The sequence below is a fragment of the Phoxinus phoxinus genome (genome assembly GCF_949152265.1).
Source record: "Phoxinus phoxinus genome assembly, chromosome: 18".
Classification (NCBI taxonomy): domain Eukaryota; kingdom Metazoa; phylum Chordata; class Actinopteri; order Cypriniformes; family Leuciscidae; genus Phoxinus; species Phoxinus phoxinus.
Genome location: NC_136893.1, coordinates 13,100,283 through 13,113,343, shown reverse-complemented (window position 1 = coordinate 13,113,343; position 13,061 = coordinate 13,100,283). Strand labels below are relative to the sequence as shown.

The following is a 13,061-nucleotide window of genomic DNA, read 5'->3' as shown; positions in this document are numbered from 1 at the left end:
TTCAAGAAATATGCTAGGCTATATGTTTAAAAAAAAAGCTAATAATCATCTGCCAAATTTACCCAGCGAGACTTTTTGGTTTTATAGGGTTGGGCCTTAAAAATTAGGCCTTAATTTCCAATTAACTGGTATAGGAAAATAGGAGCTTTCGCACCGGATAGTTCTAGGAATAACCACCGGGTGTCCAGTCCAGAGCCATATTGTAAAGAAATAATATCTGAAATACACCAGCGAATGAATCAGAAACTAAACAGGACATTTGTAGATACCCAACCCTGTCTTAACATCTTTAATATTTTTTGCTTTTTTTGGTAGTCAAGTAAAATTTCATGTCTAAAGCACATAAAACAGGAGTTTCTTAGATAATTCACAAAATCAAAAATTCATTTGAAATTATTTCAATTGTCATCCGATACACACATTACCTCAGAAATTTATTTCTGTTAAGATCTGTTCCACGTACAAAAACAGATAATAAAGGTACAAAATGAGTATTAAATATGTCTTCAAATTTACCGTAGTCGCTGTATATACAATATTTGTCAATATCCTGCAGATTTTTTTTTTTAGAAACAATTGCAAAAAATAGTTTTCTCTTACACAAAAGAACAGAGTAATGTCAAGTAAGAACAGAAAAAAGATGGCGCTGCTGGGTTAAGCGCAGTCTGTCTAAGAGATGACCAAAAATATCAAGACTCCTCAAATAGTCAAAGAGCAAATACTGATACAAATAAACGTATGCCTGTGCCGACAGAAATCCATCTCAAACCATACTGAAGTCAAAAGCATCGCAGCACAAGAGCATTTCATCACCCCTAGAAAAAAAAAACCACAAATCTGACTTGAATCTAAAAAAAGTCTTTCCAAAAACGCAGCCAACCTTAAGACCTCTAATTGAGTCTTAGTTGCTTGTATAAAAGAAAATGAACTTAACCATTAACTACCTCAAGTTTCTATATAAGACAGGTATCAAATGTCACAAATTTTAAGTAAACTGCTGTTTTTCATTATTACAAAACCACTGAGTGAATCTGTGATTGTCATTTCCAGCTGTTTTACTAGTACTAGAGTGAAAAGATATCAGCTTAAACCTCCAGAATCATATTACTATAACATTTATGACTTCAGATGATTTGAGATCAAGCACACTCTCTGCCAAATAACAGAAACAAATCATTTGAATTCATCTAAAGACAGGCCTTATATTGACAGTAACTGCATATGAAAGGTAGCACGAGAAAATAGAAAATATGAAAATAACATCCTTCCATAGTCAAACATTAGCTGGCTAAGCAAAAGTATGTCAAGTTATAGGGAACTATAAAAGGGCAAATATCCACAGCCCTGACTCTTAAAGGCTGAGACTGTGTCCTTTAGGTGCATGAGGATTTCCCTTGTTTCATTTAGACGGCATAGAAATGAGCAGTGATTGAGGGCATCCCATATTTGTCTCGGGGTTCCTGAAGTGCACCATAATATCCATTCGACACATCAAAATAATGTTCTGTGTACACACACACACACAAATAGTGTCCAATCACAAGAGTTTCTGTTTCAGGATCTCCCATACCATTCGTCTTCTGAAATAGGGCATGTGTTTCTGTTTAAAAAAGAAAAGAAAAGAAATGTCAATTAAATGTCCATACACAAGTGTGACCAATAACATATTTAGAACTCGATGCAAATTATGCTCACCTGCGTGAATGTGATTGGTCGGTCTTTGGTGATGTATTCAGCGTATTTACATGTGAACATTCCACAGTCACTTCCATTCATTTGCTGAGGGATCTCCTGAGCATTCAGGGAAATAAATCTTTCAGATGATCCTAGAGGTTTTTTGGTTTAATTTGAAACAATACAAGCCCTAAAGGATGTTTATGTTCAGAAACTCACATTGCGCCTTTTACTCTTTAGAATCCATTCTGAGGTATCCAAGTTCTGCCCTTTCTTGTCTTCACTTTCTTGTTTCAAATATTTTCTGAAAAACAGAGGTGTCTAGTCATGCATAATTCATAGTTTATTTCTTAATGGGTTATCATGGGATTTATTTAGAAATGGCACTTCTTGCAGTCCCGTTTCATCATCTAATCCTCAGGCAGCACTCACAATAAAATCCTGCAGGCTTCGTCATTGTTTCCTCCCATGGAATCAAAGTAAGTGATGCTCTTCTTACGAAAATCCACCACCTATCAAAAAGGAAGAAATGAGAACAATTAAAACCAATCCCAAAAGACTTCACAGTAAATAGTTAGTTCATGTATTAAAGGGGTCCAACTTTAGTTAGTGTGTAATGTTGCTGTTTGAGCATAAAACATCCAGGTTACAAAGCTCAAAGTCCAGCTTCCTTTGGTCCAAAAAATCCACTTTCCAAGAACTACAACGAACGACTCGTTTGGACTACAATGCATTTTTTCCGGATTTGATATACTCATTTAAACAATCTCCACCCACAGAATACACAACAAAGGGGACAAGGCCTGGCTGAGCTGCATTAGAGAAGAATGTCAAAGAGACAGTTTTTTCAAAACTCATTTGTTTGACCTTTTTAAGGCTGACAAACTCTGAGGGGTTAACTTTTTTAAAACACTGTCCCTGTTTGTGGAGCATAACTTGTATGTTTTCTTATTTCTACTTGCGTTTTAAATGAACAGTTCCAATTATAAGTTTTATGTTGTTGCTACGATGTAAACAAAAGGCAAAGCTTTGCCTCCGCTCGCCTGCTAGCCAACATGTTGTGTTTACTGTAACTTTTGTAAGCTCTCGCTGTTGTAAGGCTGTTCACTGCCCCTTAGGAAAATGAACGATGGTTTTGAGCTCGATTACTGTTTGTGTTACCATAGTTTTCTGACAAGTATCATGCTAAAATGGTGTATAACTTCATTTCTAAAATTTATAAGAAAAACAAACACACAAAAAAACACCACTCTGAAACGTTCTGTGAAATCTGTGCTTGCTATGTCAGTGCATGAAACCCATTCTACATGATCCTCTTGTTTCTTAACATTAAGTCTGAATCAGGCTTGAATTGGTTTGAAATTGCCGACTTCCTTAATATTTAGATCTGAGTAGAGCTTGCAGTTATGGTAAAGGGAATGACATTTCCCAAACGTGCTAAGCGCTGCCAATCACAGCACATTTCCTATTTCGGAAGGAGGGGCTTCATCGAAACAGAAAATAAATGTCACGTTCGGGCCAGACTGGGGAGAGAGGTGCTGTAATAATGTAAAAAATTATGTGTTTGTTGAAGAATAAAGCATGAAAGCATATTCTAGTATACCCCAAAAACAAAATCAAGACTTCATAGAGGGCATAATAGGACCGCTTTAAACACATTGAAATTTATTACAATACTATTCTGAATAACTTGTCAATGTCAGGAAAGAAAGCAGTCCAAATGCAATGCATCTTCCATGCACAAGTCCTCAGTGTGACCTTGGTGCTGGTTAGCTACTTACAGATAAGCACCAGTGCACCCCCAGGTGGACAGGCACCAGAATGATGTCAACAGAAAAGATGTCCACTTTCTTAGTCCAGCGGCGGACAGCAGAGTAACCGGAGCTACGCAGCTTGGGGTAAAAAAAGGTGTTGAAGGTGTAAGCGGAGGGCAGGTTGGGCTGTTTACTGCGCTCCACAAGCAGGTTCATGTAGAAATTAATAACCTGAAATAGAGAAAATATATCAGTCAGGCACTCAAATCTTGAGACATCTTCAGCCACTGGAAAACTTATAGGTTTTGATAATTACGTAAACGTAAAAAGACTCCATATTAAAATACTACTGGAATTTACTGACAGGCTTGCACAGACACCTGAATGATATAGTAAAGCTCTGACCTCATCATTGAGCCAGTTGAGGTGGTCGAGGGTCTGCAGGTCCTTCCTGGTGATGGTGAGGCGGAAGCCGTCGCTGAGAACCTCATCTTGACTGCCGCCTCTCAGAGCTCTGCTCACCTCCTTCCCCATGTCCTGTGAACATCACAAACAGGAAACATACCACTCAAGAACATTCCTGCACTGCAAATTTGAAAGATGAAAAGCTCATAAAAAAAAAGTTAAACAATTTTACATAAAAAAAATAAAAAAATAAAAACACATTAGAAAGATTAACCAAATACACAAGAACGATTAACCATTTTATTTGTTTAATTTTACCTGATCATTGCATGACATCAGAGAACCGTAAAAATGAGAATGTGATGTTAAATTATTTAAATATTAGCTATTAAATATTAATCTCAGTGGGTAACGTACTAAATATTTTTGTAAATAAAGTTTGGAATCTCTGCTGTAATGCATTTTAGGTCAATTCAAAATGTATATCACATTTAAGATGATTATTAGTCATTTAAAAAACTGCTAAACTGTCGTGATCAAACATCTGAGATTAATCACACTGAGAATCAGTTTTTTTCCCCATTCATTCTGACAAAGTTTAATAATAAGAATATTCCATTTTTCATCATTCTAATTGCATAATAATTATAAATAACACAATAATAAAGAAAAAATAGGTTTGCACTCCAAAAACGTTATTGAGATAAAAAAGTTCCTATAACTATGGATAGCCAGTTTAAAAAAGAAAATTGAGATAAAATGAAGTCATATTTAAATTATTTGTAATATTTCAACAGCACTAACCAAATTGCATGCAAATGTGTGATGCTGACAATGTGAACATTGTGCACAAGATCAAGATCGTGCTCTAATAACAAAAGTTTGTCTTTGGAACATTTTAAATCATCCTCAATAACATGGATCATCAGGTTTTGCAGAAAGACAAATGCAACATTTTTCACTAATAGTCTCAGACCTTTGGACAAGTCATTCCAACTGAAACTGATTAACTTGAAGGGAAAGTTTAACCAAACATTGAAAATGCTGTCATGTCATTTCAAACCGGTAGGACTTCTGTAGAACATAAAAGAAGAGATTTTGAAAAATGATAAAACGGTTTGGTTACAGACATTCTTCACAATATCTACTTTTGTGTTCTGCAGTAGATAGTAAGAGTAGTTTCACACTGGCAGTTTACAGTAGTTCAAACCAGAGCATGGTTTGCATGAAAAATTGCTAATGTGAAAGCAACTCTTACTCGAGTGAGCACATGTTCAGGAAGTAAAATATAGTTTAGCCGCCGTCATCATCAACAAAACACGTAGGAGTCGACAATGGTGATGATTGACCTGGGATACGAGCGAGTGAGCGTGCAGTGAAATCGTGCAGAGTGAGTGAGTGCCACCAGAGCAGCAAATTAATGGTTCGCAGTCAGCTTTCTCCTCAAAAGAGCCAGTTTGCATGCAGCAGAAAGCCACCTTCATGTGACACACAGAGTAGACGCAAGTGTTGTTCACCCTGCTGCGTATAATAGCACCAAATTAATAAGAGTCACAATATATTGATTTAATTTTTAATTTCGGGTACTGATAGATCTAAAAAAAACGTACTCCAGAGCGGGGTTTGTGTGGGGGGGCGGGGCATTTCCATCAAGGTGATAATGATATTTTATTTAAAACACAGTTATGAAAATTAATGTTGACAAATACAAATATTGCATGCAAATGTCTATCAAAATATGGAAATATGACTAAACCTATCAATAACGCGTGTATTTGAGTGGCCAGTGTGAAAACCCCCTTAAAGGAGAACTCCGGTCAATTTTAACATTGAGCTCAATATTTAGTAAATTTGGAGTGCTGTCAATACAGAGAACAACGACAAAAATCGGTGTTGACTTGCCTACACCGTGTTATCCTCTTTTTAAAATTTGCACCCTGTTGACTTGAATGGGGCAAGGTTTAAACCTGCTTTTATCCTCTTAACATCCTTGATGTGTCATTACAAGTGCCCAGCCATGTTGAGTGATTCCTTCAGAGTGAACACGGTGAATCTGACTGCATTAGATGTGAAAGATATTAATAAAAATGATGTTAATTCAACAAGCGCACATACCTGTATTTACTTCCTGTTTTCGGTCGAAGTCCACAGTAGTCGACTGTCGAGTTCACGCGCGTGATCATAGGTAACTAAGATGATTTTTTTTTTACAAATATCCATCAGAGCTGTTATTCTCAAAACACCACACAGCACCGTCTTCGGCTGACAGATGACAGTCTGAGTCTGCACAGTTGCTTAGTTACCTATGATCACGCGCGTGAACTCGACAATCGACTACTGTGGACTTAGATCGAAAACAGGAAGTAAATACAGGTATATAAGCTGTTGAATTAACATTAACATTTTTATTAATATCTTTCACATCTAATGCAGTCAGATTCACCGTGTTCACTCTGAAGGAATCACTCAACATGGCTGGGCACTTGTAATGACACATCAAGGATGTTAAGAGGATAAAAGCAGGTTTAATCCTTGCCCCATTCAAGTCAATAGGGTGCAAATTTTAAAAAGAGGATAACACTGTGTAGGCAACACCGATTTTTGTCGTTGTTCTCTGTATTGACAGCACTCAAAATTTACTAAAAATTGAGCTCAATGTTAAAATTGACCGGAGTTCTCCTTTAAGTTATACAGGTTTGAAACGACATGAGGGTGAGCTATCTCTTTAGGAGCACTTACCTCTGTTAACTCTGGGAATTCTCTCTCCTCTTTAATAGGCGGAGGCTCTTTGATAACTGCTGCAACAGGAACCTCCTTCTCTAGAGGGACTCGAACCTTCAGCTCAACACTCGCTGGGATGGCTCGACCCTCTCCAGAGAGACGCTGATTATACAAATGAAAGCATGAGTGGGCTTGTCATATAAAATGGAGGTGTAAAATGAGGGGAAACGGACTCACCTGGCGCAGGAGCTGAGAAGCAAGAGCCTCCTGCTCTTCAATCAACCTCCGTCGCTCCCGAGCTCGAGAGTCATAGAGGCTAGTCCTGAAAATAAACACAAAGACGGCCGATATCAGAAGCTATTTACTTCCACAAACTAAAGCAAAGAGACTTGTACATACCGTAAAACTTCAAATAATAGCCCGGGATTTTATTTTCCCAAATCGTCGAACTGCACCGGCTTGTATTTGAGATAGGGGTCTATATGAGACAGGCCTTTAATTTAGTGTTGAGATGTTGTTCAGTGAGTGTAGGCCTAGAGATAACGATCCAAATAGCATAGGCTGATAGATGGAAAGCATGACAGTAGGAGGTTACCACATTATATTAAGTTTTATTTATAATTCGAATGCGTTTAACAAATTAGTTAATGTAAGAATTAGCCTACTATATTACCGTATGTCTAAAGGGGGTCCGCACACCGGACGAGAAGCGCAGCGCAGCGTCTATGACAACTCGAGGTAACGCACACTACCGGACGCGCACTTTGTCAGTTTATGGCCAGACAGCAATATTGTTATGTTTAAGGACATTATGGAATTAAGATCATGTCTGTACTATGTTATGATTGTACTGTACAATTAAATAGAATCGTTGCTTAGTCTGCAGTTTGAATTCACTTTATCTCAGAGCGTCCATTAACTGAATGAATTGAGAATATCACCTGAAAATCCAATAACATCAGCAATTTTCATACAACCAGCTGATTTCTGTAAATGAATGTAAAACTAAATGCATATTGCAGCACAGGGTGAAGTCCAGGCATGAAAACAGGTCAGGGGTAAAAAAGGTGAGAAGGATGCGGCATTCATAATTAGTTTTGTACTAATTTCTATACTTGAAAGAGTATATTTCTATACTTCACATTAAAGATGTGATTGGGCTAGCCCAGTGTCAATCAAGAAAAGAACCAATGGGCCGCTGATCTACGTATTTCATCGGGTCTCAGAGAAAAAAAACTATTTACTACTACTATTTATCCCAAAAATGCCCCAAACCAGTCGTCTGTATGATAATCTGAAACAAGCACTGGTGAGCCGTTGTCCTGCTTCACTTCACAGATGCTGAGTGAAAGGAGAATTATAGAATGAAAGGATATTCATTTATATGACACTTTATTAATCAGGAGAACAGCTTGTTCAGCGCGTCATACGTCGTCCTTTCAGTTTCGGTTTTCAATCGATCAAGTTTTTTCACGTTCTCTCGATAAACCACCCCTTTCAATCCGATCGAAATAATTTGTAATAGAGCTGACACTTTGAGTTTTTAACGGGTTATGTTAAAGCCCTACTTGTTATGTTTTTATAAAATATCTATAGTGAATGCATTATCATATCACCGTATTATTTACCGCCATGCAACTGCGAGCCACAAATTAAAGCTTGGCGAGCCGCATGAGGCTCGCGAGCCGCGCAATGAATACTTGTTCCTGCTCGCTCAGCGCTCACGGCGCCCGCGCCCACTCGCGATATTATCTCGCCCACTTCTATGTCAAAATAAAAAATAATGACATTGGCAACATCGCTGTCTGTATCTGACAGGACAGTTAACATTGTAAGCTAACTTACCTCAGGCTTGCTTTCCGACGTGCGGTTCTTTGTTCGGCAGTGTGTCCAGTTCTCAGACTCGCGGTGTAAAAGACTTTGAAAACATTTCTGCCCTAACGTTACTCTGACTCGTATTGGCTGTCATGTTTCGGCATTCGGAATGATGATTGTTTTTTAAAGCTTATAGTTTTGTAAAGTTTATGGTAACTTTATAGGGGATAAATGCTGGCCTCGACCTCGAACACCCCCCCCCCCCCCACCCCCCCACCCCCTAAAATATTTTCTCATCGGATCTGCACAAATCACGTAGGTGACCCTTTTAGGTTTTAAAACGGCGAATTTCGCCGAAAGGTGAGGAGTTTTCATGCCTGGAAGTCAGTATATACATAACGATTTGAGAAATGTAAATTTAAATTATAAACCTTTAGATTATTGGCAGCATATAAAAACGATGGGCTGAACAATACAAGTTACCGGTAATATCCATCGATTCGAGCTTATGAACTTGTTGCCCGAAACACATCAACAAGAATGAATGAAGGCTACCCTGTACAACAACTTCAATCATGTGAAACAAAATGACCCGATCACTATCATCATCACAGCAATCCTCAACTACAAGTTCATTGGTCGAATTCCTCGTCCTCATTGCTCTCCTCCACTTCTCCCTCTCCGGCCTCCGCTAACTCTGCCTGCCTTGCTTGCACTAACAGCACCCGCCCAGATGCGCAGGGCTCTCTAGCGTGCGCAATCTGCACCATAGAACTGGCTTAACGATCTGACTGGTTTTGGAAGGTTAAATACAACCCGGAACTAAAAAACAGACCGGGCCTCTATTTGAGACCGGCCTTTATTTATCCAAACCTGTAGCCACACCAGGCGTGTAAAAGAGACAGGTGTCTTTTTGGGTCTCGGCTATCATTTGAAGTTTTGCGGTATTAGATAAAAGATAACAAGTACTCACAGTTCTTTGATCCACAGTTCAGCCTGGAAGCACGGCACACTAGAAAGAGTAAGAAGGGGTTATGTAAAGAAAAAAAAAAAATTGAGATTAAAGGTAAACTCCAAATGTTATCTTACCTCGAGCTCTCAGGCTTCTTGCCCTGTTGCTCCTTTACAAAAATGACTGAATCTCCATCGTGAGCTAAAGAAAGTGAAACGCATTAAGCTGACCTTTAAGCCAGGATTACATTACAAACATGAATGAAAATGAAAAAAGAATGAAATGGGACTCACCTGATGACTGTGTGTCCTGAGAGGAGGTATCCTGAAGGGCAGCTGGTGATGGAGCTGAGGGGACAGCTGGTCTTTTAGTGCTGGGCTCAAGGTCATGGACCCATAGCGGAGGCTCTGGAATGCTGGAGGATGCACCAGGACTGGGCAGGGCACTGGAAGCCTGACTGGACCCAGGCTGGGGGCTGGGAGGCAGACTGGATAACCCGTAGGACGAAACACCAGCGCCGGAGCCTGCTGGAGAGGCACATTGAAGAAAACTTCGACTGGACGACAGGAAGCTGGAGCTGAAACAAGACCAAATGTTGTTTCATCATAAGTGAGAGAACCCATTTGAAACAAATATTAAAGGAATAGTTCGTCCAAAAATGAAAATTCTGTCATAATAATTATTCTGTCACTTAAGGATTAGCTCGATTGATTTGGATTTCTTTTACGATGTCAAACTTTTTAATGAGTGATTGATTCGGTAGCATGGACTTTCAATGGATGGACAAAAAGGATGAGAGGATATTAAAAATCTTCATTTGTGTTCTAAAGGGGAGTAACTGATGGCAGAATTTGTATTTTTGGGTGAACTAACCTTTTAAGCAGAACAAGTTTAGACACTGACATAAAGAAAACACTTTGTACAGTAATTCTGACACAGATACTTACAAATCTCGATGCGAGCGAATGCTGGAGTGAGAACTTCCATCGTGAAGGAAGGTCGACTGGCCACTGGACACCACGGCTAAGAGCTGCCTGTAAACTTCCTTTTCCTCCTCACACACAGACTAAAAAAAACAGTGAAAGTCTAATTAATGCTGCCAATTTGGAAGGGAAAAAGCAAATAAAAAAATCATATCACATATCTGATAAAAAAAATAAAAAAATAAATCACAATTTGTTTTATTCTGATCAACCGTGCAGCCCTAAGGCTAATGAAGTAATTCTAGCAATATTTTATGCTCATGAAATATTTTGTTTATTAAACAAACCAGAACAATGATTTTCTAACCTCCTGTGCTGTACAGCGGACTCTGGTCCGGAGGAGACGGTTTGAGCTGCCATGTGAAGGACTCTGAACCACTCGAATGGGGAAGGTCTTCTCATACAGGCTGGTATAAGTGGCTTTTCCTGAACTGGTCTCCGCAGATGACAGCAAGCTACAACAAAAACAAACTTTCTTTCAGCTTCATAACCTTGCATTGATTACACTTTCAAACCAGAACAATAGTATTTATCACAACAAAACATTAAATAACAAACAGTATTATTTAATTAGAATTATTTCTAACAAAACTTTAATGTTTATCTCGGGTGACTTTTTAATTCAAACATATTATATAGTTTTTTGTATTTAAGGTGACCTGTGTGGTCGATGGTACAGGGACCTGCCCAAGCGGGGAGAGGGGGATGGTTTTAGCGTGGAGGCAGCAGGTAAATTAACCGAGTGACCGTTAGCTTTGTGTGTCTCGTGGGGTTGATGGTCCATAGAAACTTGTCTTCTGCTTATTTTTGATATGGTTACTGACTGTTCTGTCCTTAAGGAGTCTGTCAAAACAAAAAAGATTGTGTATATATCAGTATACGTAATATGCAGAAAGAAAAATAACTACCTAAATGCAGAAACAAAGAGAAAAATGTTTTATTCTAACCAGATTTTGTGACGGTCTTCCACTCAACTGAACTAGATGGAGCCACAAATGTGTTGGATGATGGAGCCTCAAGTATATCACATGACCGATCCCCAAACTTTAAGGAAAAACAGAAGTAAAAACATTAAAATATATAGTATAGATTAAATGCATTAGACAGCACAACCACTGTTGCTCTTCTGTTATACCTGTTCTCAAGGATATCGCAAATCCAAACAAAACAGATCTTGAGCAAACGAATACCTTGTTTTCCACCCACAAAGATGCTGATGCAGCAGAATTGGCTGCGGGTTCTGATGGTATTCCTGTTTGAGAAGGCCCCGGTGATGCCGGCAGCATGTTGCTAGGATTAGGTCTGACACTGTTCTTCATCCAAATCGCAACACTTGAACCATGGGTCTTCGCTCCTTCGGCTGCATTTTTCACCGTATCCATAAAGTCTCCTAAAAACAAGCAAACAAACAAAAAAAAAACAGTTATTGGAATTGACATAACTCCGTTGTTATGTACTCAAAATAGTGTTACTTTAGTTACCCATTCTGAATTTCTTCAACACCCTCTCCTCCTCCTGATCGACTGCATCTCCATCATCCAAACTATATAGAAATAATTGAGACATAAATATGTAAAACATATTCAAAATGCATGCAATTATAAATATTTATACAACAATAAATTATAAACGTTAACAATTAACTAAAATTAAAAGTTTACAAAATTCTACTCGCAATAATAACTTCATTATAAAGTTACGAATTTTATGAAGTAGCAAACGTCGTTTGTTTGAATATATAAATACATATCGAAAATCTGTACATTACAAAAGAGGGAGGAAAAAAGAAAGAAAATAAATAGCTTTCCAGGTGCTCGAGAAGCGCACGCGTTTCTGACGTCATCCTTTCAGAACAGTTGGCGCTTTAATGACCGAACCAAAACAATCTAACTTATGACTAAGAAACAAACATTTAAAACTTATACTTTTATTATAGGACCAAAAGATAATTAAAAACACAATTCTTCGAGCACACGTAAGCAAATATCTTACAATTCTTTGAACACCATTCACCTGTCTATGGGTCTTTTTCTCCGTAATGTCCCGTCCTGATCCACTCTCACGGAACCGGCATGAACGGCACCAGCTGGAGCTCCGTTTCGCAGACTGGCGATTCCGGTTCCGATCCATTCGTAGAACTTATTAAACATGATGAAAGCCTGAAAGCCTTTATTTTAACGGAATAAGTCCTCGGGGCTGTCAGCGCAGTCCCAAACGCGGGCTCCCTCTGCCCTTCATCCGCATGCCACTGCTAACCAGCTTTGTTAGATTAAAAGTAGCTGAATCCTTCACTTGAGCACGACTAAACCAGTCCAGATAAACCCACACCGCTGATCGTTAGCCCAACCAGCTAACCAACTGCTAACGCGTGAGATTCCAGCCCAGCAATAATTATATCTGTGGTTAAGCGAGCTCCAACGAGTTGCCCGAGTGTTAGTATCTGCTGTGGGTATTTTTCCTAACTGACTCGAATTTCTCAGAAACCGTAAGAAATACTGTGAATGAGATATTGAACACACAAAGTTGCATTAACGCCTCCCGCTTCTTCCTTATTTAAAAGAAGAACATGGCCGAAGCTCACATGTTAAAACCGCGCTTTCTCATTGGATGAGCAGAGCGGAAGAGCGTCATCAGTGCGCAGTGTTTTGAAAGAGGAATGGTTGGATCAAGTGCAAAGTGTCTCACACGCTTTTACTTCAAATACCTTTAATAGTGTTCATTTTTCGCAGTGACTCGAATCGTTTGAGTTATTTAATT

At 38.7% G+C, this 13,061-nt stretch overlaps 1 protein-coding gene across 1 annotated transcript; it reads right to left on the bottom strand.

Moving 5' to 3' along the window:
* Positions 1-261: 261 nt before the first annotated feature.
* On the bottom strand, positions 262-13,034 carry senp1 (SUMO specific peptidase 1). The gene is made up of 18 exons (XM_079587393.1): positions 12,318-13,034; positions 11,786-11,847; positions 11,495-11,694; positions 11,252-11,348; positions 10,964-11,147; positions 10,612-10,759; positions 10,269-10,387; positions 9,615-9,898; positions 9,459-9,522; positions 9,343-9,381; positions 6,792-6,876; positions 6,573-6,716; positions 3,834-3,965; positions 3,456-3,659; positions 2,107-2,186; positions 1,894-1,978; positions 1,696-1,791; positions 262-1,600 (listed from the first exon to the last, which is right to left on the bottom strand). Exons 1-18 carry the CDS (start codon positions 12,452-12,454, stop codon positions 1,538-1,540), a joined length of 2,223 nt encoding a protein of 740 aa, XP_079443519.1. The 5' UTR covers positions 12,455-13,034; the 3' UTR covers positions 262-1,537.
* Positions 13,035-13,061: the final 27 nt, after the last annotated feature.

Excerpts from the sequence above, each read along its gene's own strand:
- senp1 (XM_079587393.1), bottom strand. The coding sequence starts at position 12,454 with ATGTTTAATAAGTTCTACGAATGGATCGGAACCGGAATCGCCAGTCTG. Across the intron at positions 10,760-10,963 it reads CTGTACCATCGACCACACAG|CTTGCTGTCATCTGCGGAGA; the intron begins GTCACCTTAAAT and ends TTTTTGTTGTAG. Across the intron at positions 6,717-6,791 it reads CTTCTCAGCTCCTGCGCCAG|CGTCTCTCTGGAGAGGGTCG; the intron begins GTGAGTCCGTTT and ends TTGTATAATCAG.